Source organism: Saccostrea echinata, unplaced genomic scaffold (genome assembly GCF_033153115.1).
Source record: "Saccostrea echinata isolate AGI-Se365-2 ecotype Australia unplaced genomic scaffold, CSIRO_AGI_Sech_v1 ptg000057l, whole genome shotgun sequence".
NCBI classification, from domain to species: Eukaryota; Metazoa; Mollusca; class Bivalvia; order Ostreida; family Ostreidae; genus Saccostrea; species Saccostrea echinata.
Window position 1 is genome coordinate 6,639,474 of NW_026889806.1, and position 27,470 is coordinate 6,666,943.

The 27,470-nt window shown below is 33.7% G+C and overlaps 1 protein-coding gene across 1 annotated transcript in view; it reads left to right on the forward strand.

Moving 5' to 3' along the window:
- The window catches only part of LOC133174093 (nucleolar protein dao-5-like), a 43,991-nt gene extending 21,735 nt beyond the window's left edge, over positions 1–22,256 (forward strand). The window contains exons 7-22 of the mRNA XM_061309135.1: positions 4,464–4,490; positions 4,638–4,663; positions 5,645–5,777; positions 8,723–8,836; positions 9,471–9,502; positions 9,680–9,812; positions 9,971–10,054; positions 10,494–10,691; positions 11,342–11,403; positions 13,550–13,583; positions 13,941–14,168; positions 14,786–15,013; positions 15,754–15,855; positions 18,514–18,642; positions 21,196–21,318; positions 21,658–22,256. Of these exons, the coding sequence (XP_061165119.1) occupies positions 4,464–4,490; positions 4,638–4,663; positions 5,645–5,777; positions 8,723–8,836; positions 9,471–9,502; positions 9,680–9,812; positions 9,971–10,054; positions 10,494–10,691; positions 11,342–11,403; positions 13,550–13,583; positions 13,941–14,168; positions 14,786–15,013; positions 15,754–15,855; positions 18,514–18,642; positions 21,196–21,318; positions 21,658–21,726 (1,722 nt within the window). The 3' untranslated portion in view covers positions 21,727–22,256. The remainder of the gene's footprint in view (positions 1–4,463; positions 4,491–4,637; positions 4,664–5,644; positions 5,778–8,722; positions 8,837–9,470; positions 9,503–9,679; positions 9,813–9,970; positions 10,055–10,493; positions 10,692–11,341; positions 11,404–13,549; positions 13,584–13,940; positions 14,169–14,785; positions 15,014–15,753; positions 15,856–18,513; positions 18,643–21,195; positions 21,319–21,657) is intronic.
- Positions 22,257–27,470: the final 5,214 nt, after the last annotated feature.

Below are 27,470 nucleotides of genomic sequence, written 5' to 3' on the forward strand. Positions count from 1 at the left end.
AATTTACGTTTTCTATACTTATTTATACTGAGTAACGTGTTTTACCTTATGCCAAACCCGACTGAATAACGTTCCCGACCGAAAAATGAACAGAACCGAAAATTAGAGATTTTGCACCGTGTACCAAACCGAGAAAAAATACCGCAGTGAATCGATACTGCGGTGAACCATTTCACTCCTAATCATGACCCCCAGGCGAAGAGTTGTGCCAAAATAGGTGATCAAAGTTTTACGTAGGAATACATAAGAAAAATCTTTTAAAATCTTCTTCTCGAGAACAGCAAAGCTATGATTGGTCATATTTATATGGAAGCATCCTCAGGTAGTGTAGATTCAAGTTTGGTCAAATTATGACCCCGGGGCTAGGGTGGGGCCACAAGGGTAGATCAAATTTTTACATAGGAATACATAAGAAAAATCTTAAAAAAGCATTTTCTCAAAAAACAGGGAAGGCATGATTGGTCATAGTAATATAAGAGCATCCTCAGGTAATGTAGATTTAAATTTGTTCAAATCATGACCCCAGGAGAATAGAGGGGCCAAAAGCATCCTTAGGAAGAGTAGATTCAAGTTTATTCAAATTATACCCCCCCCCCCCCCCCCCACACACACACACTTTTATATTTAAACTTCAATACTGAACTGATTTCTGCTTTTTCCTAGCCAAAGTGCTCAGGTGAGCGATGTGGCCCCTGGGCCTCTTGTCCCTTATACCGGGTAGTACCTATCTCTATCCACAGCTCCCTTGACTTTATTGATTTAAAAATTGCTTAGCAGCAGGGGAATTGGTGTCCCATTGTTACATCTAGTTTTTAGGTCACCTGAGTCACTCAGGTGACCTATTGCTATCCGTTTTTGTCCGTCGTCGTCCGTCGTGCGTTAACATTTAAACATTTTCAGCTTCTTCTCTGAAACTGCTCAACCAATTTCAACCAATTTTGGCATATAGCATCTATGGGTGAAGGGGGACAAAAAATATGAATTTCATGGTCCCTGCCCCCCAGGGGCCTGAGGGGTGGGGCTAAAACCACCAAAATTAATGCAATCTTTAAAAATCTTCTTTACTCCTGGACATCAAGCAGTCAAACTGTTGACATGATTGTAATAAGCATTGAGCCCCAGGGTCAGGGGTTCTGGTGCTAGGGCGGGGCTATATAGATCATATAGTGAAAGTGCATTATTTCTTTGAAAATCTTCTTCTCTACTACTGGGTTTTATTGAAACAAATTAAATACATAGTTATGATAAGCAAGGGTGACTCTACCAAAATTGTGAAATTCATGGCCCCAGGGTCAGGGGTTCTAGTGCTAGGGTGGGGCTATATAGATCATATGGTGAAAGTGCATTATTTCTTTGAAAATCTTCTTCTCTACTCCTGGGTATTATTGAAACAAATTAAATACATAGTTATGATAAACAAGAGTGATTCTACCAAAATTGTGAAATTCATTGCCCCAGGGTCAGGGGTTCTGGTGCTAGGGCGGGGCTGTATAGATCGTATAGTGAAAGTGCTTTATTTCTTTGAAAATCTTCTTCTCTACTCCTGGGTATTATTGAAACAAATTGAATACATAGTTATGATAAGCAAGGTTGACTCTACCAAATTTGTGAAATTCATGGCCCCAGGGTCAGGGGTTCTAGTGCTAGGGCGGGGCTATATGGATCATATAGTGAAAGTGCATTATTTCTTTGAAAATCTTCTTCTCTACTCCTGGGTATCATTTAAACAAATTGAATACATAGTTATGATAAGCAAGAGTGACTCTACCAAAATTGTGAGATTCATGGCCCCAGGGTCAGGGGTTCTGGTGCTAGGGCGGGGCTATATAGATCATATGGTGAAAGTGCATTATTTCTTTGAAAATCTTCTTCTCTGCTCCTGGGAATCAAATTAACGAACTAAATACATTGTTATGATAAGCAAGGATGCCTCTTCCAAAATTGTGAATTTCATGGACCCTGGATCAGGGGTTCTGGTGATAGGGTGGGGCTCTATTTATTATATAGTGAAAATGCATTAATACTTTAAAAATCTTCTTCTCTGATCCTGGGTATTATTTAAACAAATTAAGTACATTGTTATGATAAGCAAGGATGCCTCTTCCAAAATTGTGAAATTCATGGCCCCAGGGACAGGGGTTCTGGTGCTAGGGCGGGGCCATATATATCCTATAGTGAAGGTGAATTATTTCTTTAAAAATCTTCTTCTCTGCCCCTGGGTATTATTTAAACAAACTATTAGTACATTGTTATGATACGCAAGGATGCCTCTTCCAAAATTATGAATTTCATGGCCCCAGGGTCAAGGGTTCTGGTGAAAAAGGAGGGGGGAGGGGCTCTATTGATTATATAGTGAAAAAGCAAAATTTCTCTGAAAATATTCTTTTCTGCTTCTGGTAAAAAGCAAAGAAGTTAAGTGTATAGTTATGATGAACAAGAGTGCTTCTTCCAGAGTAGTGAATTCCATGACCCCTGGGTCATTTGTGCTGGTGTGAGGGTGGGGCTCATGATAATATAGTGAAAATGCATTTAATCTATTAAATAATCCTGTCTGCTCCTTAGTGTTAAGCAGATAAACAAAGTGATTACTTATGATGAGTAAACTTCTGGTCCCAGGGTGAGAGGCTCTGGTTTTTCTCGAAAGGGGGGGGGGGGGGGCTCTATTGATAATGTAGTGAATCTGTAGTAAAATGCATTATTTCTTTATTTCTTCTGCACCTGGGCATATCAGAGGCAAAAAGAGTAAAAGTTTTAATAAGGAAGGGTTTTTTTACCAGATTTTTGAACATCTGGACCATTTGGTGAAGTGTTCTGGTCCTGGCTAGGGCTCTATTAATTTGTAATCTACTGAGAGGAGTTATTCCCCTTTGCCATTTACTTTTGATAATTAATCACTGTAAATAATGTACTTGAAAGGTTAATAGAATAAGAGAATTATGCAAGAATTTTTATTGTATAATACAAAAAGTACTTTCGTAGTTTAATGATCAGGTAGACTTGTAAGTAATAGATAAATAAAAATGAGACAAAAATAACTTGTCTTATTCAATGTTCATCAAAGACCAAGAGAGTCCAATGTAAGGGATTTCATTCAGGAATTGAAATAGTACAGAATCACAGATAATTTGTTCATATACTGTATGGTGATAATAATAAACGGGGAACAGATTAGAACCTAATTTATGAACTGTTAATGAACAGTAGACTAATTATTTTGTTGATCCTGATCACCCTATTTTTCTTGCTTTTGGCCAACAAAGCTTCACCTTTCAATTCATTTTATACTCTATGGATCCTCTAAATTGTTGTATTATACTCAGGTGACCGTTAAGGCCCTTGGGCCTCTTGTTCTTAATACTTAAGAAAAGTGGCAATTTTGTTTTGTATTAATGAAAAATATTAAAACTATAACCCAGAAAATTCAGAGTAGAAATGTTCGAAAGCAAAACCCACTCACAGTATTGCAAGTCCATGCTCAGTGGTGTGTGCAGAGTTTTCTGCACGTGCAATACGGGTGACGTCACAATACCCCATATCAAGGACTGGTCCGAAAAAGTTAATTTACTTGATTTTATTTAAATATATATGTAAAATAATTCTTTGATAACTTTTGTGGACTTAATTTTTTCAAATACCTAAAATTGGCTCTATGAGATTTTAAAGAAAAAGTTCATAAACATGCACGAAACATTCTTCAATGACTTTATGGAAACTCGCATATTAAGCATTTTAAATATTTGATAAATAGAATACTACATAGTTTACTGAAATCCATATCATATGTCATATCAGCCCTCGTGCCCCATATATATATATATATATATATATATATAACAGATATGGTGCCACTCAGGCTGATATGACATATGATATGGATTTTAGTATGTAATATGCTCTATGTATAGAATTTTTTGGCAGCTGTAGAATATAACGGAAGAATCTTACAAAAGCACCTTTTCAAGAACAGCAAAATTATGTATAGTCATATTTACATGTATATGGAACCATCCTCAGATAGTGTAGAAATCATGACCCCCTGGGGTAGAGTGGGATTACAATGTGCAATCATAGTTGCACAGTATAGAAATACATAGAGAAAATCTTTTTAAAAAGCTTCTTCTCAAGAACAGCCATATCATGATAAGGCACATTTATATGGATGCATCCTCCTCAGGTAGTATGTATTCAGGTTTGTTAAAATCATGACCCTTTGCCCCACCCCCTTTTGGGGGAGGGGGTGGGGCACTTATGTAATTTAAACTTTTCAGTACTGAAATGATGTCTGCTTTGTGCTTGGTTGAGCCATGTGGCCTATGGGTTTCTTGTTATTTAAGGTGGGAATTCCAAACAGCCATTTTTCTACGGAGGATTCAAGTATGCATTAATACAAATTAAAATGTGTAAGATGGTTGATGTACAGTTAATTTTAAAAAACCTAATTCCTGACCTCTGTTTGGTTACAGCTACTGATTGGAAACAAAGATCCTAATGTAAGTGGAATGCTTCATTTTTCTTTTTCTTTTCTTTTTTAAATTAATTTACTTTTTTTAATGTGTAAGTTATAAATAAATTCTAAATGAAAACAATTCATTTGATATGTTGTTTCTAAATATATTATGCATTGCTTTATTTTTCAGTTTCCAAATGCCCCTTTGTTTCATCGGTGAGTAAGGATTTATTTTGTATTTTAAACGTTTACATGACCTATAAAGATGATTAAAGGATGTCTTGTTTTAGTTTCATGAATGTGGTTATTGTACCACGTAGAATGTGGACATGATAGTGCACATGAAAATGGTCTTCAGATTTTAAGCTCATAGAATAAACTGAATGCCATTAAGATTTTAACAATTTTCTGTTCTTTTCGCTTTAAAGTGCATGATAAATTTAGCTATATTTAGGTAGAATGAATCCCACAAATTCATCAACCAATCAGAGTGCTCAATTGAGCTACACCCATCGTGTGTATTTCAGACTACTCATATTAAATTTTTAGTCCAAAAAAGGCCGTATTTTGTTGCCCCAGACATTAAAGGGGAGATAAATTTTTTTTATTAAGTTGTATATTTTTTAATTAGTGTATGAAATCACTAATATTTGTGGGAGAAAATTTTCGGGTTTTTTTTGGGGGGGGGGGGGAGGAGGTGGAGAGAGCCACAATTTTGTGTCTCATAAAATGTTGACATTGATTTGTCAGTTAGATAATTTGACAAACTACAGTATAATGTTAACTTCCTTAACCAAGAAATCACATCCCTCAAAACAAATATTTTTCCTCAAACCACACAAATTTGACCTGATCAAAATAAGTGATTTTACAATATATGTAAAACCAGTTCATTAATCTTTTAGATTTATAAAATGCTTATTTGTAGCAATTTGAATATACATGTATGTTTCAGAACAAACACATTTAATTTATATACATGTATAAGAAAAATAAAATGAACTTGTATGTTTACAGAATAAAGAGATATAATTGAAATTATGTATACGAAAAATAAAATGTACTTGTATGTTTCAGAACAAACAATTATGATTTAAAATATATATACGAAAAATAAAATGTACTTGTATATTTCAGAACAAATGATTATAATTTAAATTATATGTATGAAAAATAAAATGAACTTATATGTTTCAGAACCAACAGTTATAATCTGTATACCAAGAAAAGACTAGAGGAAGATTCAAAGCCAAGTTTTAAAGAAATTGCAGAAGGGTGGAAGACCCTTTCCGACAAGGAGAAGCAAAAATACGCTGCAGAAGCGGAGAAGGTAAAAATAGGATAGTCATGAAATATAAATAGCTTATAGGGTAGGAATGTACCAACCAGTATCTAAAAATAGAATTGTCATGAAATAGAAACAGCTTATAGGGTAGGAACGTATCAACCAGTATCTACATGCATCAGAGTTAATATAGATAAACAGTATATATATAAATCGTATTATTATTGTTGTTCATGCTGTTCAGCTGCGAATAACATTTCTTTTTTAAACCACAGTTGAAAAAGACTAAATTAGAAATACCGTAAACAAAACATTTATTAATAATAACTTGTAAACTCAGCTGTACACCAAATACTTCTCTGTTTTCCATTCTATAATATTTACATTACCCAATATTTTTCCTTAAGATTAAGTTAGAAAACAGTTCATTTCTCATGAACTTAAATGGACAAGCACGAAAATCTCCATTGTGATACCTAACTTGGCATCAAAACTATAGTGCAAACTGTTTTGTTTCAACAATATTGAGTGACAAAAATTTGTGACAAGTCATCAGACAATGTAAATATAAGAAATGAATTTAATTTTTGAGAATTCATGAGGTACATGTACATGAACTACAATGCTTCACGCCTGCATATTGATTATTCAGCACTAACACGCTTCATGAAATATGCTGGCGTGAAGTGTGGTAGTTCATGTCCTCAAGAATTGTCAAAAATTAATTTCATTTCTTAAATGTACATTTTCGATTTTTATGCATTGACATATAGGATCGCCAAGGCTCGGGGATAAAAAAACAAACAACTCGTTGGATAAAAATCATATCCAACTACAAATCATGGGAGATTCTTTTTATCCCATGTTTAATACTTCACACCCAATGTTTTACACTGTTTTATATAGGACTCCACTTTATTTTACTACATCACGCTAATGCAAAAACCATTGTGACGTCACAACTGCACTTAACTGTGGGTTGTAAAAAAATATCCAATGAGTCATATCCAGGGGATAAAGGGGTAAACATGGGATAAAAAGACGTCTGCAACAGATTCCAATGGATAAATCTTGATCTATACGAGGGATGATCAAAAAGTTCGCAAACAAATTGAATTTCTTCCATAAAAGAAATGAAAAAATGTTTCAGTGCTCATTATTTTTTTAAAGTAGTTCTCTCCAAGTTAAATGCACATCTGCCACTGTCCTGTCCATGCGCGAATCACATGATACAGGCGGTCACGTGACATGCTCCGAAGCGTTCCGTTCACAGAAGCTAAAAGAATTTTCCAAGTTTTATGTTTCTTACCATGCAAGTTATTTTTTATAATAAGAACAGTCCATTTGTCAGAAATGGAATTGTCTCAGCAATAGGAAGGGTCGATAAGGATATCCTTTCAAGAATGAGCATAGTGACCATCACAACCCAAGTCCTCTGTCTTGGGAGCATCGTTTAAATCCAGTGTAGATAAAGTATGGGCGCCTTCTTTGTATCATATCTGATATGTTTAAAGTCTTAAGTAAACGATATTTTAGAGATTTAATAATTATAATATTGTTAAGATATTCAGCTATTTGTCTAACTGAAACTTGGTGGTCTTTCATATACAAACTGCTCAACTAAGGACACATCTCTTCCCCAACTTGCCCTCACTGGGCAACAGAATAAACATCATTTTTAACCATCTTCCTTCCTTCACTAAAACAATCAATCAAATTAATGATTGAAATCCTGGCAAGTTTTTTGTCTTTATAAACTTTGTACAAATTATTATATGCTCCTGCAAAGGAATTTCCAAGATACACATTAAAATTTACAACCGTTCGTTGCTCGACTACGACTGAGTCAATCATTTTTTGTCACAAGTAACCTACCTATCGATGTCATTTTCACATTGTGATGTCACAAACATAGAGCAAAACATTAAATAACATCTGCTATTTACAGAACACATGTATGACTATATGTGTGCCAAATTTCATTTTTGATCTGAATTGTGGTTTTGCAAATACAGAGATGGTTCGCGAACTTTTTGATCACCCCTCGTATTTAAGATTAAGATTAAGATTAAATGTATAATTCTTATCATGCTTATGATACCACATTTTACGTATAATATACAATTCTGTATTTAAACCATCCTTTTGAAAATATTCATTGTACATCAAGGACAGCACTTATCATCTTTGTGAAACTTAACATTCTACAATGATAGAAAATATAATATCAAAATAACAATTAAACAATTTGATTTGCTTGTGCTGAATTTCTTTAAACATTGTATTTTCTAGCTGAGTATGAACTCAAACAAATAGAATCGGCAAACAACTATTATATGTATAATACCCAAGACATTTTACTCACATAATAATGTGTGTATCTAATTCATAGGTTTAGAGAAAACATATTAAACACTCTAATCATAAATAATTCACTTATGCTAATGAAAAGAAATTAAATTTGTAATCAGTTTAAAGTGAAAGTTGTAAAAATGTGATTTACTGAAGATTTATCATACATGTAGTTCCCTGTGAGTAAGGCAGATAAAATTGGGTTATTTTTGTGGAGTTTCCTTCTGGCTGGGAGGAGTCTCATTTGAAAATAAAAAGCTTTATATAATATGAAATCACTTTAATTTGTAAAAGTTAGAAATGGTCATCAGAAAATGGCAGACTGCATCCCGATTTGATAAGAGTCTTGGAGTAGTTCAGCATGTTCACTATCTTCCTGTTTTACTGTATATTCTTTGGGAACTTCCTTTGCTTTTTTTCAAATCTTGTTCTAACAACAAGTACATGTACTTTTGATTTGATCACCCTATATCTCTTGTTTTTAAGCAATATATTTCTATTGGTTTATTTTTCTTTACTTTCATTCTGTGGATCCCTTACAGGGGTGTATCATACTCAGGTGACTGCTAGGGCCCTGGGCCTCTTGTTTAGAGATGATGTGTTTGGATGTTTTTCAACACCGGTTTCATTTATTTCAGCTTAACAAGGAAGCACAGGAAAAACTGGACAATTTTCTTGCATCATTACCTCCGGAGAAAAAGCAGAAGTTTCTGTCTTCCCAGAGTTCCAGCCATAAGTCTGTTAAGTCTGAGGTAAGGCCTAATGTTTACAGCATCAGTAAAATGTAGGAGAGGTTCCATAACATTAGGTAGGATGTTTACAGCATCAGTAAAATGTAGGAGAGGTTCCATAACATCAGGTAGGAATTTAAACAACAGTTACGTAGGAGAAATTCCATAGCATCAGGTAGGAATATAAACAACAGTTACGTAGAAGAGATTTCATAGCATCAGGTAGAAATATAAACAACAGTTACATATGAGAGGTTCTATAGCATCATGTAGGAATATAAACAACAGTTACGTATGAGAGGTTCTATAGCATCAGGTAGGAATATAAACAACAGTTACATACATAAGTTGTTTTCTTAATTCAGGTATCTTAACCAAGTTAATGTCTAGGGGAATATGATTGGGAATAGATTAAAGTTTTACACAGAATATTTAAACTTCTGTAGGAGCAATATTGATTATTTGGTTATATAATAACATAAATTGTTTTTAAAATAATGTTATATTGTTAGATAGTTTTTATTAGTATTAAAGTATAAGTTGTTTATGATCCTGTCTGACTCCTTTAAGGATTTTGTTTTGTCTGTTTTCTATCCCAATTGAAAAAGAGTATTTATCTTCACTGTAATTGAGAAGAGCTAATTTTATTTTTTAGTTTGCTGATGCCCCAAAGATACAAAAACAGCCGTAAGTGTGCCCATCTCTTGATTTAAATCAGAAAGGTTTATCTCGGTGTGATATTGATGTAATGATCTATGAATTAATCATGTCAAAATCTAATGAGTATATTTATATAATCTAACGAGTTTATTTATATAATCTAATGAGTTTATTTATATCTTATTTGTTTCTTTTGTGTTTCAGAGCCAATAGCTATAATATCTACACCAAGAGAAGAAGGGAAAGAGACCCCAAAATAAGCTTTAAGGAGATTGCGGAAAACTGGAAACTTTTGTCGGACAAAGAACGTCAGAAATATGCAGATGAAGCAAAGAAGGTTATAAACTTCCAGTGAAGTCTTCTGTAATGTATCGAGCACTGTACATTGTAGAAGCATATGTGACAATTCATCAAGTTTAATTGATTTATGAAGTTGTGAAAGATTTTGAACTCTGTATTGTGTATTTAATTCTAATTGAATTATTTTTTTTTTAGATCAATGAGCAAATGAGAAAGGAGGTTGAAGAATACGAGCGAAGTCTTAGCCCCGCGAGGAGGGAGAGGTTTAAACAGTATGAGGTAAGACTGTAGGATAAAAGACTGATCGGGACACACATTTCAAATTAATCAAGGCTTTTTTAGTTTTAAAAAAATCTACTGGAAAATACCAAAAAAATGCTCTATCCATTGGAATGCCAATGAGTATGTCCATTCTGTGGTGGGTTGTTTTCAGTGGATAAGGGTTGCAGTGTCTATCCCCTTATACATTGTGATAGATAAAAAAAAAAAAAAGCTGACTCAAATGACTTATACAGTGGATAAGGGTTGCAGTGTCTATCCCCTTATACATTGTGATAGATAAAAAAAAAAAAGCAGACTCAAATGACTTATACATGTATGTTCTTTGAGCTTTTATCATATTTATCTACTTATATAACAAGAGGCTAAATGTATTACATACCCTAATTTGCCATAGTTAACAATTTGATGTATTCTTATACCTGTATGTCATAAACAGAAGAAAATCAAAAGAAAAAATGAAACACCGAAGCCCAAGGCACCCCCGAAGCTGAAGCAGAGAGACTTAAAGAAGGCTGAGATACAGTACATGAAGGAGGAGAGAGGGGAAGTAGTTGAAGAAAATCCAGACCTAGAGGAAGAAGAGGTTCTGTCCAGGCTGTCTGAGGCATTCCGTAACTTAGATTACGAAGAACAGGTCAGTCTGAGGCATTCCGTAGTTTAGATTTCAAAGAACAGGTCAGTCTGAGGCATTCCGTAACTTAGATTTCAAAGAACAGGTCAGCCTGAGACACATAACTTAGATTAGATTTTAAAGAACAGGTCAGTCTGAGGCATTCCATAGCTTGCATTACGAAGAACAGGTCAGTCTGAGGCATTCCGTAGCTTAGATTACAAAGAGCAGGTCAATCTGAGGCATTCTGTAGCTTAGATTTCAATGAACAGGTCAGTCTAAGGCATCCTATAGCATAGATTTCAAAGAACAGGTCAGTCTGAGGCATTCTGTAGCATAGATTTCAAAGAACAGGTCAGCCTGAGGCATTTTGTAGCTTAGATTACAAAGAACAGGACAGTCTGAGGCATTCCGTAGCTTAGATTACAAAGAACAGGTCAGTGTGTACTGACTAGTCTAGGCCAGACTCTCAGTAGAATCCAGGTCAGTGTGTATACAAAACCTTGGTCAGTAGCAGGGGTTTAAATATGTGATGGTCCAAGGCCAGGCTGTCTATGGCTTTTTCAGCTTAAACTTTGATCAAATTCAGCCACTGTATCACCGTGTCATATTGTCATAAGAATGTAAATAGATACTAAACACCACTGTCTCAAATTGCTCATTATTTATTGCAGTCAGAGTACCTTAGGAAATATGAAGCCCAGGCCAGTGAGCAGAGAAGAATAACGGAGTTTTAGTAAGTGTACATGATAGTTATTATGTAATGTAGGCAATGTCACCTTCTTCGATGTGTCTGAATGAGATGTGACCTATATCCAAAATATACAGAACACCCCCCCCCCCATTCAGAGGAGTTCAAGGATGGGGGGGGGGCTGCATTTACTCTATCTGTCTGTCCCTAGATGCAGGGTTTAAGGCCAGATTATAAATTCCTGTACTGGTTCTTATCACTAAGTATCCAATATCACTGAAATAATAATAGTGTTGTGTATACTCTGGTTGACCTACATTTTAGGCTCCCTTGATTCCGACTACACACAAGCTTAGATTTTAGGTCACTAGATGGCTTATCTTCATTATCTTTTGTAATAAGTATGCAAGTGTGCTCTACCCATGGATGCATATTTGGACACTTTTTTAGAATGCAACATTTGACCTATATTTAAGGGTTGACTAATTCCTCACTGGATAGGCGTTATGATCTGTTCCCCAAATTATTCAATGCAAACTTACAAATATATGATATATTACTATATAGATTCTTTCTCGGATGTTTGCTCTGAATGCTGCATCTATCCTGTAACCTCTAACCTTGTGACCTTGAACAAGGACAATGTTCAGCTATATTTCTACTTCTATAATTGATATATAAATTACACATGTACAGTGTGCATTTCCCTATCATTTTATTTAAGAAATAAATAACAAGTTTAAAAACTTCAATGGGAATTGAAGTGGGTGGGTCACGTGATCAAATCCTGTGAAGGCCGAAGGCCTTCTCAGAAGATTTGATCACGTACCGACCCACTTCAATTCCCATTGAAGTTTTTAAACTTGTTAATTATTACTTATATATACATTTGAGACGGACAATCGAATGTAATCGAATATAAATATTGCACTAACTGTACGTCGTAGATTTTGAAAAATTACGCTAGGTGTAAATCGGCTTGAAAAGCGGTTACGCTTCAAATTCATCTGACACAGGATTCTGTTTCGAAGGGAATATTCTGTGAAAGGATACTTGTGATCAATTATAGTGAGCATAATGATGTCTGGGATTTCTGTATTCATGAGAACCCATATTCGATGTTCAAAAACACAAGAAACACGTCCGATGTTTGATAATAAAAAGTTGGAGGAATTTCGGTCGGAAAGGGATGGATGGAGACACTTGTCCGAACCAGATAACTTGAAATCACGTACAAACTTTGATCAAAAACATAAAATCTACGATTTCAGTAAGGCATATTTATTAATTTATGATGTTGACATATGGAGACACTGGCGAAAGCTTACATTGTTAAGACAACGTCACAACCGTGACAACGATCTCGATGATGGAGGTGTGCCTACCGAACTTCCAAAGTGCAGTGTTTGTCAGCTGTTTGTGGCGTGATTGCATTACATTGATATTTTTCAACAGATTTTCAAATTTGTTGTGAGTAAAGTTTAATGAAAAAAAAATTTATAGCATTCAGAGGTCTGCGAGAAAAATAAGGGTAAAAGTTGAGACTATGCAGCTCAGACATGAAACTTATAACACGTAGTTTTCTATTCTCTATGTAAAATCGATCAAGAACTGTATTAAATACTCGTTTACATTGTAAATAAAATTATTATTATTTTACTTGCGTATTTTGTACATTTTTATGCATGAAAACATGCTATTTTGCTTAGTGGAGTAAGTCTTTTTATGTAGATATTACTGCGCTGTGTGATTAGGTCACGTAATGACCTATGACCTTCGAAAAACTTCATACAGGTATGAAGATATTTGCTCTCTACATGTTTATATAATAGAGAGATACCACAAATGTATATATTAGTGATTATATGTGTTATCTTACCTATATTTTATTCTTCATGGATTCAGAAGAAATGGAAAGGCAGAATTTTTCTCAGCCGCAGTGAATAACATAAAATGATTATTTATAAATTTGGTTCATCTATGAATGATATATGAATATGCCTTTGTCTGTATTAGACTCATGGCTTGTTTTGATTTTTTTCATCCAATCATCTAATAATTCCCTGCAGCTCCTTTATACCTATAGGATTTTTTTTTATTCTATGCAGTGTATTTCACTTCTCATTGATTTTTTTTTATTTTGTGCAGTGTATTTAACTTCTCATTGATTTTTTTTTCCTTTTATTTTTAGCACCAAGCACTTTGATTCTCCTCACCCACCAAAGGTATGGATTTAAAAAAATGGAGAAGGAAAGGATATGCTTTTCAAACTTTGTCTTGGCAGTCTAATTTTTTTTTTTCAGATCAAGTACTTCTTTCATTGATTATAGTAGCTAAATTAATAATCATAAATAAAATGGAATGTTTGTAAATTCAGATTACATGTATGTGAATTACATTTTCAAATTAAAGTCAACAAAAGATGCAAAAACAAAAAAAATGATGGTAATACAAGATAAAAGACATTGAGACTTTGTAATATAATTGAGAAAACTTTAAAAAAGAATTGCAGCAGATGTTTGAAAGATTAATTTACATCTAATTGCCATGGCTGTATTAATGCATGATTGTTGTCTTTCCAGGGAAAGAAGTCTCATTCCTCAACAAAAGCACAGAAGTCAGACTTGTCTGAGAGTGACTCGTCACCTAAACCAAGGACCAAGTCCGATGTTAAAAGCTCACCCAAGGTGGCTGTAAGAAAGGAAGACAGCTCTAGTTCTGAGGAATCTTCTGATGATTCTTCAGATGATGAAGCCAACACTACAGTATCAAGATTGTCATCCCCCAGAAAGGTCACACCTGGTGTTAAGGTAGGTCACTATAGTCAAGGTCACATCTGGTGTTAAGGTAGGTTACTAGTCAAGGCCACACCTGGTGTTAAGGTAGGAAACTATTCAAGGCCACACCTGTTGTTAAGGTAGGAAACAAGTCAAAGCCACACCTGTTGTAAAGGTAGGAAACAAGTCTAGGCTACACCTGTTGTTAAGGTAGGAAACTAGTCAAGAACACATTCAGTGTAAAGGTATGAAAGTAGTCAAGGTCACACCTGTTGTTAAGGTAGGAAACTATTCAAGGCCACACCTGTTGTAAAGGTAGGAAACAAGTCAAGGACACACCCAGTGTGAAGGTATGAAAGTAGTCAAGGTCACACCTGTTGGTAAGGTAGGTCACTAGTCAAGGCCACACCTGTTATTACGGTAGGAAACTAGTCAAGGCCACACCCAGTGTTAAGGTAGGAAGCTTGTCAAGGCCACACCTGGTGTTAAAGTAGGAAACAAGTCAAGGCCACACCCAGTGTTAAGGTAGGAAAGTAGTAAAGGTCACACCCAGTGTTAAGGTAGGAAGCTAGTCAAGGCCACACCTGGTGTTCAGGTAATTTACATTTAATTGCCTTGGCTGTATACATTCATGATTGTTGTCTTTCCAGGGAAAGAATTCTCATTCCACAACAAAAGCACAGAAGTCAGACTTGTCTAAGAGTGACTCGTCACCTAAACCAAGGACCAAGTCCGATGTTAAAAGCTCACCCAAGGTGGCTGTAAGAAAGGAAGACAGCTCTAGTTCTGAGGAATCTTCTGATGATTCTTCAGATGATGAAGCCAACACTACAGTATCAAGATTGTCATCCCCCAGAAAGGTCACACCTGGTGTTAAGGTAGGTCACTATAGTCAAGGTCACATCTGGTGTTAAGGTAGGTTACTAGTCAAGGCCACACCTGGTGTTAAAGGAGGGAACAAGCCAAGGTTACACCTGTTGTTAAGGTAGGAAACAAGTCAAGGTCACACCCAGTGTTAACGTAGGTAACAAGTCAAGGTCACACCTGTTGTTAAGGTAGGAAACTAGTCAAGGCTACACCTGTTGTTAAGGTAGGAAACTAGTCAAGGCTACACCTGTTGTAAAGGTAGGAAACTAGTCAAGGTCACACCCAGTGTTAACGTAGGCAACAAGTCAAGGCCACACCTGTTGTAAAGGTAGGAAACTATTCTAGGCTACACCTAGTGTTAAGGTAGGAAACTAGTCAAGAACACATTCAGTGTAAAGGTATGAAAGTATTCAAGGTCACACCTTTTAATAAGGTGCATGTAGGAACCTAGTCAAGGCCACATCTGGTTTGAAGGTAGGAGTAAAGGGCTGCTGGCCTGAATGTTTGTGTTACCCACAAATAAAAGATACATTTTACTGTAGTCAGTAGTTACTTTTCCTTCATTATGCTGTAAGCAAAATATTAGTAAAATTGTTGTGTTTTACATATTCATTTATCAAAGTACTTACAAATACAGTATTTTTGTAAAAGTAAATTTATTTTTACCATGTTTAGAGCATTCCACAATATAGTTGTTTCAGCAATATTTTTGTTTATTTTAACCTTCTTACTGCGACTTTTTTCCCTTCAGCGGAATCAGAGGAAATCGGAGAGTAGCAGTTCTGAGTCGGAGTCTTCAGATGATGACAAAGAAAAGAAGAAAAGGGAGATGTCACCAGTAGTCCCTGTAATTGTATGTGTAACATTTATCAGGAAGGATAACTGTAGATCACGAAATTTTTGCGACACCTTATTTTCGTGAAAAGATATTTACTCTTTATTAGCGAGACAAAATTTTCACGAATTGTGGTGACTGCTCTATACAATCTTAAGGAATACTAATATACAAGAGTATAATATTTACGCAAGCACACTTCCTCACGTTATAATGCGAAAATAAAGTTCTCGTGAATAAAAAGTGATTTACAGTGTCCAATCAACACAACCATACTTAAACATTAGATGACACACTCTTCTGAAACCATGTTTTTATATGCAGTGTCCAATCAATATTGATACATTTAGTAACATTGACAATTTTTTTTAACAAACAAAGAAATAAGGCAGTATTCATTAGTTTATATATCAGCTAAAAAGCAAGGCAGACTTGGACCTTTTCATTCTGTCTGAATCTTTTAGGGGTGGGACGATACACAGATCTTGCGATATGATACGTATCTCGATATTATCCCATGTTTACCCCTTTATCCCATGGATATGACTCACTGGATAATTTTTTCATAATCCACAGTTAAGTGCAGTTGTGACGTCACAATGGTTTTTGCGTTAGCGTGATGAAGTAAAATAAAGTGGAGTCCTATATAAAACAGTGTAAAACATTGGTTGTGAAGTATTAAACATGGGATAAAAAGAATCTCCCATGATTTGTAGTTGGATATGATTTTTATCCAACTCGTGTGTTTTTATCCCCTCGCCAAGGCTCGGGGATAAAAAACACACAACTCGTTGGATAAAAATCATATCCAACTACAAATCATGGGCGATCCTATATTTATAACACGATACAATACGTATCTCATTATTATGATAAATTATAAAACTATTAAAAAAACTTTTGTTTTATTTTTTTTGTCTTGACAATAAATCAACAAATTAATCTATATCAAATCATATGTGCTCTTAAATTAATACTTGATGTTCATCAATATTATTGACTAAAAATTTACAAAAACAATATTACATGTACATATTGCCAAATGTCTATAAACAAGTTGTTTACAAATAGTTGTGTAGTTCATCAAGAACACTGACTAAAAATTCATTTAAAAGAAACATCACATGTACATTTATTATTAATTGCTGAAAAGCCTGTAATCAAGTTGAGTTTAGAAAAAAAGTAATCCCCAATTTGTTTCAGAATTTCAAATTCTTGAAATTAGAGAATCCATGCTTTGTTATGAGCTGTTAGTGCCAGATGGACTAACAATTAATAATATCAACTGTTGTGGAAACGATACTTTCTGTATATAACACGCTTTACATACTGAACTTTTCTTGTCCCATCTTCTGAGGATGCTTAAAAGTAAAAATGTTATACCCCTTATCTACGACTTATTAGTTCTTAAGTGTGTTGTCAATTTCATCTTTTCTATTGTACAAGCCACCATTTTCCAAGGACAAGTACTTTCATTTTCAATTTTTTGATAGGTTGTTTGTGTATTGTTTTGTACCGATATTTTAACGCATCGTATCGTAAACTGTATCTTAGCAGAAAATATCGGTATGTATCGGTATATCTTCCCACCCCTAGAATCTTTGTCTGTGTGGCAGGATTTACAAATTCATGAAATAAAAACTTCTTTTTTTAAATAACAACTCCATAAAATTTTAAAAAATCGTACATCTGAGTTAAAATATACAAATATATCATGGAGTTTCAATGTTAATTCAAGGTCAACATTATGTGTTTGACTGGTGCTACATATAGTTGTCATGAATTTGACAGGTTCTTTATATAGCAGCTGTCTAATTTGAAAGGTGATAAATATGGCTTTATCTATTTGGAATGGTCAAAATATACCGTAGATTCCTTATTTTTTGCAAGTACTTATTATTATGAAATGGCTTTTTAACATCAAATCATGAGAGCAATAATTTGCTAGTGGGCATCTGATCAAGATATTTTATATTGATTTTAGCAGCATAAAAATTAAAGCGAGTAATTTTATATCACAAGTGGTGCTTCTCGCAATATTACACAATAATTAATTCCGCACATATATTTAGGAATCTACAGTAGCTATTATTAATTTGACAGATGCTATGCACAGCTGTTTTATTTAATAACACTATATATACATGTCATTATATCTTTTTGACAATTACTAGACATCTGTTATCTATTTGATAGGTCCTACATATACATGTAGCAATTAAGTATTTAAGGTTCTGCATGAAGCTGGTATCTGTTTAATAGGTTAAATATGTAGCTATTATCTTTTTGACTTGTGCTACATAATGCTATTATTTCTTCGATAGGTGCAACATGTAGTAATTATTAATTTGACAGGTGCTACATATAGCTATTTTCTGTTTGACAGGTGCTACATATAGCTATTCATATCTATTTGACATGTGCTACTTGTAGCTATTGTCTATTGGACAGGTGCTTCATATAGCTTTTCATGTCTATTGGACAGGTGCTACATATAGCTATTATCTATTTGACAGGTGCTACATATAGCAATTCATGTTTATTGGACAGGTGCTACAGATAGCTATTGTCTATTGGACAGGTGCTGTATAAAGCTATTTTTGTTTGCCAGGTGTTACATGAATCTTTTATTTATTTGATAGGTGTTAACCGTATTTTTTATGTATGTGATTTCAGGTCAGTAGTACACAACAGCCCAGTAGCAGCCCCAGGAAGAGGAAACGTTCTCCTTCATTTTCTTCTTCTTCTTCCTCGTCTTCTTCATCGAGTGATGACGAGGATAAAGGAAATAAAAAAGTTGTCAAGGTAACCAGACATGTTAAATAAAAGTGTTGTCAAGGTTACCAGGCATGTTTTATCAAGGTTATCAAACTTGTAACAATTGTGTAAAACACCAAAATTCAGTTTGTACAACATTTATGGCTGTTCCAACCTAGGTTATACATGTACATGTACCTGTATAACTTGACTAGCTATTAAATTCATTCCTAATAATTTAATTTTCTGTCATTAAGCGTAGAAAATAAGACATGTTCTCCTTCAAAAATGCCTTCAAATTGCACATAGTTTAAATGTAACACCAAGCGGATTGATACATTTTTGACGTAAGTCAAAGTGATGTTGGCAACACAGGTTATACAATATAAATTATTTTTTTATCCAATCAAATGGTGCATTGCAACCAAAATTAAATTATTTCCTTGTAAGATTTTACGGTATAATGAACTTTAGTAAAATTCATTTACAGATAGCTATTTTCTAGCTATTTTTGTCGAGTTGATTCTGTATTCCTTAGAGATTGAAAATTACAAATATTTGGTATAGTCATTATATAGAAAAATAAATTTCAAATCAATAACATAAACATTCACTATTGTATTACGTAGATAGTGTGAAGTAAATCTGCAATTCCCTGAACTTAGCTATCACTGAGTTTTGCTGTATAGTGATAAATTTAGCACATTCGTTAACTGACTTTGTTATGATTGCACTGTGGTGCAATTCCCTGAACTTAGCTATCACTGAGTTTTGCTGTATAGTGTTAACTGACTTTGTTATGATTGCACTGTGGTTATAATCTATTGGTTGCTACATACATGTACTTAGTGTATGGAAGAAAACACATATTGATTTAGAGTGTACAAGGGTTGTCCCAGAAAAACGTGAACTTTTTAGATATTTCATAAACTGCCTGACCAAAATTATTCATTTTTGGCACAATGTTGGGAAATGATATTTTCGTCCTTTTGACTAAGTAATTTAAGGTTGTAATGTTATATACATTTTGAAACAACATTTAAAGGGTATTAAATATCACTGGTCTGTGCACAGCAATTTCTTGACTTTCAAAAATTGCATTGACAGCAATGTTTTCTTTATTATCAGACTATACGGAAATATAATTTGACAAAATTACTTCCTTAGAAACTATGATCTAGAGTACTGGTGTGTAAAAAAATCAATACTCAGACATTATAAATAATAAAATATGACATTATATGCACAAACACTATTAACTGGATACTGTCAAAAACGGCGATGTCAGGTGATATAATGCAGCGCACCAAATTATCACTCAGTACTGTGTGGAGTGAGGTATGATCCCTGTTCATACGGGAAAAGAGCTGGGAACCAGGGAACAACACAAATACATGTATCGGTCACATTTATACATAGTAAAAGAGGCACAAAAGTGACAACTGAAAAGTCTAGAGCTGGATGTCATACCTGGAGACCGCCGATAACTATGCGAGCAGTTAGATTTATGATTGGGAAATTGTCTTTTGAAAGATTTAACTCCTTGATTTATTCTTAACTGTAACTTAAATGTGTGAAATGGATAACTCAATAACTAAAAGAAAATCAAATGCAGTATTGAATTCATGCTTCAAACAAATTTTCAATGATGCATGTTTCCGGAACAAAGTAAAAAACTCCACAAGCTTCGTTTTGACGTCGTCAGTGTTGCACCGACAGCTATTTTGAATGGTTCGTCGATCAAAGATAAAAATGTAATATAAAATAGGCCAAAAAAATTAATCAATAGTTTCTCAGGCACCGCTGCATCAGGTCAAAAACTGCTGCATTGATCAATTTTATTGACATTTTGAAAAGGGAAATAACTCAATTTTCTATTTTTCCAAGTTGAAAAAGAAAATCGAGTTATTATCCTTTTCATAAATGCTAATAGATAGATGTTTTTATTAGAAAACAATATATTTTTTGTTAATACTGTATATTATGAATTAACTTTTATTAGATAAACAATATGTTTTTTGTTAATACTGTATGTTATGAATTAACTTTTATTAGATAAACAATATATTTCTTGTTAATACTGTATATTATGAATTAACTTTTAAACAAATGGTTGGAATTACATCATTTAAAGTTGAATACATATTATAATTAACGTAAGAGAACAAAAAAGTAAGAATAAGTTGATATCATCATTTTGTTCAACAACTGACATGAAAAAAAGGTATAATACCTGCTTCAAAAAAAAAAAATAAATAACCTGCCTGCCGCATTGAATTTTGAAAATTTTGGCCTGAGAAACTATTAATTAATTTTATTTGGCCATATATAGATATTGTATTGAAATTTCAGTGAATTATGTAAAAAATGTTGATTATGGTGCATACCAATTTTTAACTTTATGATATTAATGAAACAAAAAATATTGAAAATGTCAGCGTTTTTCTGGGACAACCCTCGTAAATACTCAGATCTTCCTTCAACACTATTGAATTTTATTGATTTTTTTAAGTAATGAGTTGCTCTACAGGGGAAACATGCAAACCAATCTTCATTATTAAAGTTACTACCTTCCAGTGCAGCTGTTGGTCATTTTTTCAGACAAGTCCTAAGAAGATGGTTTCACCCCAAAAGAAAGTGCGTTCTTCCTCAGTCTCGGATGATGAAACTGACGATACTTCTGACAGTGAGAAGGCCAAAAAAGATAAAAGGGGCTCCATAAAGGTTAGGTTCCAATCAAAAAAAATAAAGGGGGGATACTCCATCTTGAGAAGTTACTATATTTGAGCATTAGACATGTTACACTTATGTACATCTGAAGATGAAAATGTATCTACATATGATTAAAATTGTTTGGATTGCAATATTTTAACAGTATTTACTGTAACTCGTGCATAATGTAAAATTTGGCTGAATAGATTTTGTAAAATTATCTGGGTTTGATTACCACCTTTACGATGAATTTCATTCTCATCTTCAGAAGTGGGATAATTGTGTAGTTGTTTTGTCTTCTTCTTTTTTTTTTGTCTCAGTTTTAGCTTACTGAATTTTTCTCAATTCTAGCCAACATCTCCTCAGAAGACAAACATAGCAAGCAGTCTTAAGGCCTTCAAAAAGAAGAGGGCTAAGTAAAACAGACTCCCAAACCTTATAAAATCAGGGACAAACTTATGTCAGGGATGGGTGTCAGAGAGTAGGAATATGTATACCTGTGGAAACATCAAGCAACAGACTGTTTCGAAAGTTTTACTAGAATAATAGACAGTGTAAAAAGGTTTAGATTGGTAGAAGCTGGTCGCTAATTGTTTACAATGACAATTTAGAGGAGCCTGAGAACTGACAGACCAATAAACAAATAAACTGAAGTATTTGTGTCACCAATTAAATGACATTGAGGCAGCTGAAACCAAAAACTGGAGCACTGCTAGTTTAATCAAGATTCACTAAGGAAAAACTATATTTCTCGTTGGAAAGAGAATTTAAGACTTGTATAAAAGATGTATGTATCTCTAACATATATATATTTTATCATTGAAAGTAGACTTTTCATTGGTTTTACATATTTTATATAAACACTGTAGTTTGCCAAAGGAAACTGGTGTTTCCTATGCATTTATTTTAAATTTTAAGTTTTATTCTCGGCAAAAATCAAAATAGTTAAAAGTGATGTTCTAGATATAGTTTGGTTTTTTTGTAGATAAACTATTTTGGAGAAAATTTATTGTGCTTCTTAACAGATTATGATTCTATTGAAAATATTTATAATGCATGTCATTGACATTTTTTAATGATTTGTTTTTTTACTGGATACGATCATTTTACTGCAAAATAATGCAAGTGATGGCCATTGTCACAATTTAGCTAGAGTATAGACTTCTTATGATGTGTTCAGATTATAAATGGCAGCTGTAGAGAGTATAGATATTGTTTATGTACAAAGAATTTCTCTGATGTTTGTAGATTAAATTGTGGAGATCCTATGATTAATATACTGTAAACATATACTGTGTATTCTTTTTAGCACCTTAGGCAGAAAGCAACTTCTGCTACTTCTAGTACAATGCTAAATGTCTTACACATAAATAAGAACATTAAGAAATGTGCTAACTCAAATCTATGCTAACTTGTTTAAAACCAATTTCTGCTAAATATTGTACATGCTAAATGTAATACATTTACAGTAGTGTGTACATAGAGGTGTTTGTAAACAGATTTCACAATTGACACATGTTTTGGACTTTGAGACCATGATTTTACATATTAAATACATGTACGAGGGGTTATCAAAAAGTTCGTGGACTAGCGTCATAAAATTAAAACCACTTAAGATACATCAATGAATTTTTAAACATTAAATAAGCATCTTCTTTTCTATCCGTAAAATAAACTATAAATCATAAGTTTTATTTTTGAGTGAATCGTAAATGTTTTTGTAAGCAATGGTATGTCAAGGCGGCGCAACCTCGAACATGACGTATTTTCTACCTGAGTGTAACTGAGAAAAACTCTTCTAATATGAGCATTTGTCATCCGAAATTCCCATTATTTCACTCATGTGATATGATATAATTTTTCCGTAAAAGTTGCAATTTTTACCTGATTCTATATATTCTATGAAATTTTATCGTAAATTTGATAGGGAATGTCCAAACAATATAGGGGTTAAAAATGACGTCGAAGGGGGGTAGGGTGTCATTTTACAACATTCTATAAAGTTTCAGCCCCTGGAAAACCTGACATAGACCTAGAAAATGTTTAAACAGGCTACAGAGAAATAAAATACATCCAGAGTACTTGTGTTTAAATACCAAGACAGATTCAGCAAGAAAAGAGACACACGGTTAATGTCGATTTGTAGTCAGGGTGTCCAAAGTCAGACACGTCGAAAAGTGACGTTGATCATTGGTTGACATTGAACACCGGCAAGAAAATTATGCTGGCAAATCAAGCGAGGATCTTTTTCTATGTATAGATTTAATATTTACAATATTAATGCATTGAAATCAGGTGTTCATAACACTGTAAAGTCATATAAACAAGACGGGTTTAGGTCTTTACTTTACTCAAGAGAATCTCATTAAGATAAGTGTATTGAGGCAGAGGGAGCGGGCATAGAGAAATAGTGACGTTGTCGGACGTCATAAAAATAAACGGCGACAGCGCCGGGTGATCATATAATGCTCTTTTTATTTAATGATAATTTGGCAAATTATCAACATATCAAGTTGAAATTTCCAACACTTCTTCAACTTTTGTTGTTTTATGTTCCCTACAAATTTTGTAATCATCAACTACATAGTATTAATTTTATCGCATCAGTCCACGAACTTTTTGATAACCCCTCGTACATGAAAACTTCCATTGTAACTATATATAATTTTGTATACATTAAATGGTTAAACTTTGCCTTCAGAATATTGTCTCTTGAAACATTTTTTTCCATGTATGATAATTTGTGACTAGAACATTTAATTATGTTTTATTCAGTTTTAACCTAAATTGTACAACTCATTGTAAATCTTTATATTGTTATCACTTTTTTCACATTAATCATATACAGTTGAACTTCCGTATCTCGAACACCGATATCTCGAATATGATAGATATGTTGAAGTGATTTGGAAGTCCCAACCACACATTACTTTAGTATTTTACCCTTGGGATCTTGAATCCTTGGATATCTCAATTTTTAGCTCTACTGGTCAGAGACCAGAAGAGCTTATGCGATAGTAAGGTGTTGTCCGTCTGTCTGTCTGTCCATCAGTCTGTAAACAATTTTTCAAAACGCTACTCCTCCTCCAGTTTTGGTCTGATTTCAATATAACTTGGCACACAAGTAGACTACACTGAGATACATAATTTAATGCATCGTTTTTTGATTTCGATGAATTGTGTTGCCATGGTTACTAAAAATAGAAATTTCTGTGAAGTTCCTTTAAAACGCTACTCCTCCTACAGTTTTGGTCTGATTTCAATATAACTTGGCACACAAGTAGACTACACTAAGATACATAAAATAGTGCTTTGGTTTTTGATTTCGATGAATGGTGTTGCCGTGGTTACAAAAAATAGAAATTTCTGTGAAGTTCCTTTAAAGCGCTAATCCTCCTACAGTTTTGATCTGATTTCAATATAACTTGGCACGCAAGTAAATTACACTGAGATACATAATTTAGTGCCTCTGTTTTCTGATTTCGATGAACGGTGTTGCCATGGTTACTAAAAATAGAAATTTCTGTAAAATTCCTTTAAAATGCTACTCCTTCTACAGTTTTGGTTTGATTTCAATATAACTTGGCACACAAGTAGACTACACTAAGATACATAATTTAGTGCATCGGTTTTTTGATTTCAATGAACGGTGTTGCCATGGTTATTTAAAATAGAAATTTCTGTGAAATTCCTTTAAAATGCTACTTCTCCTACAGTTTTGGTCTGATTTCAATATAAATTGGCACAAAAGTAGACTACACTAAGATACATGATTTAATGCATCGGTTTTTGATTTCGATGAACGGTGTTGCCATGGTTACTAAAAATCAAAATTTCTGTGAAATTCCTTTAAAACGCTACTCCTCCTTCAGATTTGGTCTGATTTCAATATAACTTGGCGCACAAGTAGACTACATTAAGATACATTATTCTATTTATTGCTGCATGTTGCAAAGTTTCAAATCCAAGTGCTACTTTTCCTTTGTTATATGTATAGACCAGTAGAGCTACAGTCTCATCAGAGACTTCTGGTTCTTTTTGAATTATAATTATTCTACTTGTATTCTTCTATATTTCGTTATTTATATTGTATAATTTCCATTTGTATTGTAATAATATATCATTTGCATTTTATAATGTTGCAATTTAAATTGTAGGTGAATTCCATTTGTATTTGACAGTGAAATGTATTTGTATTATGGTACATAAAACAAATACAAATCAAATTCACATACAATACAAATTAAAAATTATAGAATGCAAATGATGTATTACATGTATACATTACAAATAGAAAATATACAAAAGGAAAATTATAGAATACTAATAGAAAATTATAAAATAGAAATGAAGAATTATACAATACAAATGGAAAATTATAGAATACAAATATTAAAAATGAGATGTGTTTGTGAAACACTGATGCCCCTGTATGGCAAAGGTTAAACTTTCTCAAATGCAAATCAAATATGTTGGTACCCAAAATAAGGTCTTGTCTCGAGGAATATACCTGTGAAATATGAAAGCCCTAGCAGCAACCATTGAATAGATATGGAAAAGGTTAAAGTTTTTCAAAAGTAAGTCAAACATCAAGGTCAAATGGTCAAAATTAATGATACGTAAGGAAAGGTCTTCTCACAAGAAGTATACAGGTGAACTATGAAAGCTGAAGAACCAATCGTTCAAAAGTTATGACCAAGGTTAAAGTTTTTCAAAAGTAGGTCAAACTCCAAGGTCAATGGATTACAATTGTTTGGTATCCAAAGGAAGGTCTTGTCACAAGGAAAAAGCATGTTAAATATGAAAGCCCTAGCAACAACTTTTCAAAAGTTGTGTCAAAGGGTTTTCCAGAAGTAGGTCAAAGTCCAAGGTCAAAGGGTCAATGTTGTTGGAATCCAAAGAAAGGTCTTGTCACAAGGATTATATATGTGAAGTATGAAAGCCCTAGCACCAGCTGTTCAAAGGTTATTGCCAAGGTTAAAGTTTTCCAAAAGTAGGTCAAACTGCAAGGTCAAAGGGTCAAAGTTGTTGGTATCTAAAGGAAGGTCTTGTCACAAGGTTTTCATATGTGAAGTACGAAAGCCCTAGCACCTGCTGTTCAAAAGTTATAGCCAATGTTAAAGTTTTTCAAAAGTAGGTCAAACTCCAAGGTCAAGGTCAAAGGGTCAAAGTTGTTGGTATGCAAAGAAAGGTCTTGTCACAAGGATTACATTCGTGAAGTATGAAAGCCCTAGCACCAGCCATTCAAAATTTATGGTCAATGTTAAAGTTTTTCAAAAGTAGGTCAAAGTCAAAGGGTCAAAGTTGTTGGTATCCAAAGGAAGGTCTTGTCACAAGGATTACACATGTGAAATATGAAATCCCTAGCACCAATTATTTAAACGTTATGGCCAAGATTAATGTTGGGAAAAATTTTGCAAAACTGGGTCAAACTCACAAGGTCAAAAGGTCAAATATGGTGGTACCCAAAGAAAGGTCTTGTCACAAGGAATACACATGTGAAATATGAAAGCCATACCTCCAACCAATCAAAAGTTATGGGCAATGTTAAAGTTTTTGCGGACAAACAGACAGGGCGGACAGGGCAAAAACTATATATGTAGAACACAGATGGAAAATGATAGCATACAAAATGAAAAATTAATAAAAATTAGGGATGTCAAATCGGTCAATTTTTGATAATCGGTTACTCGGACGTGATTCCGGTCGAGTACCCGGGTACTCGGAAAAAATGAAAATACAAGACAGTGTGTTAATTTTCTTGAGCCCGGTAAAGCTCTGTTAAATCCCAAAGCTGTTTTATCACGTTTATAAATGTATATAAACAACTGAGTCAAAGGGAAATGATTTTTTGGTACCAAATTTATTTATCAAATTAACTCAAAAGACACAATTAATACATTAAAAAAATAAAAATGGTTTACAGTTCTTGTTTAGGACCTATTTCATCAACGCAAAAGGACAATCTGTTCGGCAGTTTTGTGATGTTAGACAAACGAAAGAGAAGGAAAAGACGTTGTTGGGATCGCTAATCTAATTATTTCATAATTTGGTTGTTTCCCACTAAACTTACTACGCAAACTGACTTTCAATTTTTTTTTTAAATCTTTAGTTATTTCTAAATATTTCTTCACTTTTGAAGTGGGTAGCGGTATTTCTATGCA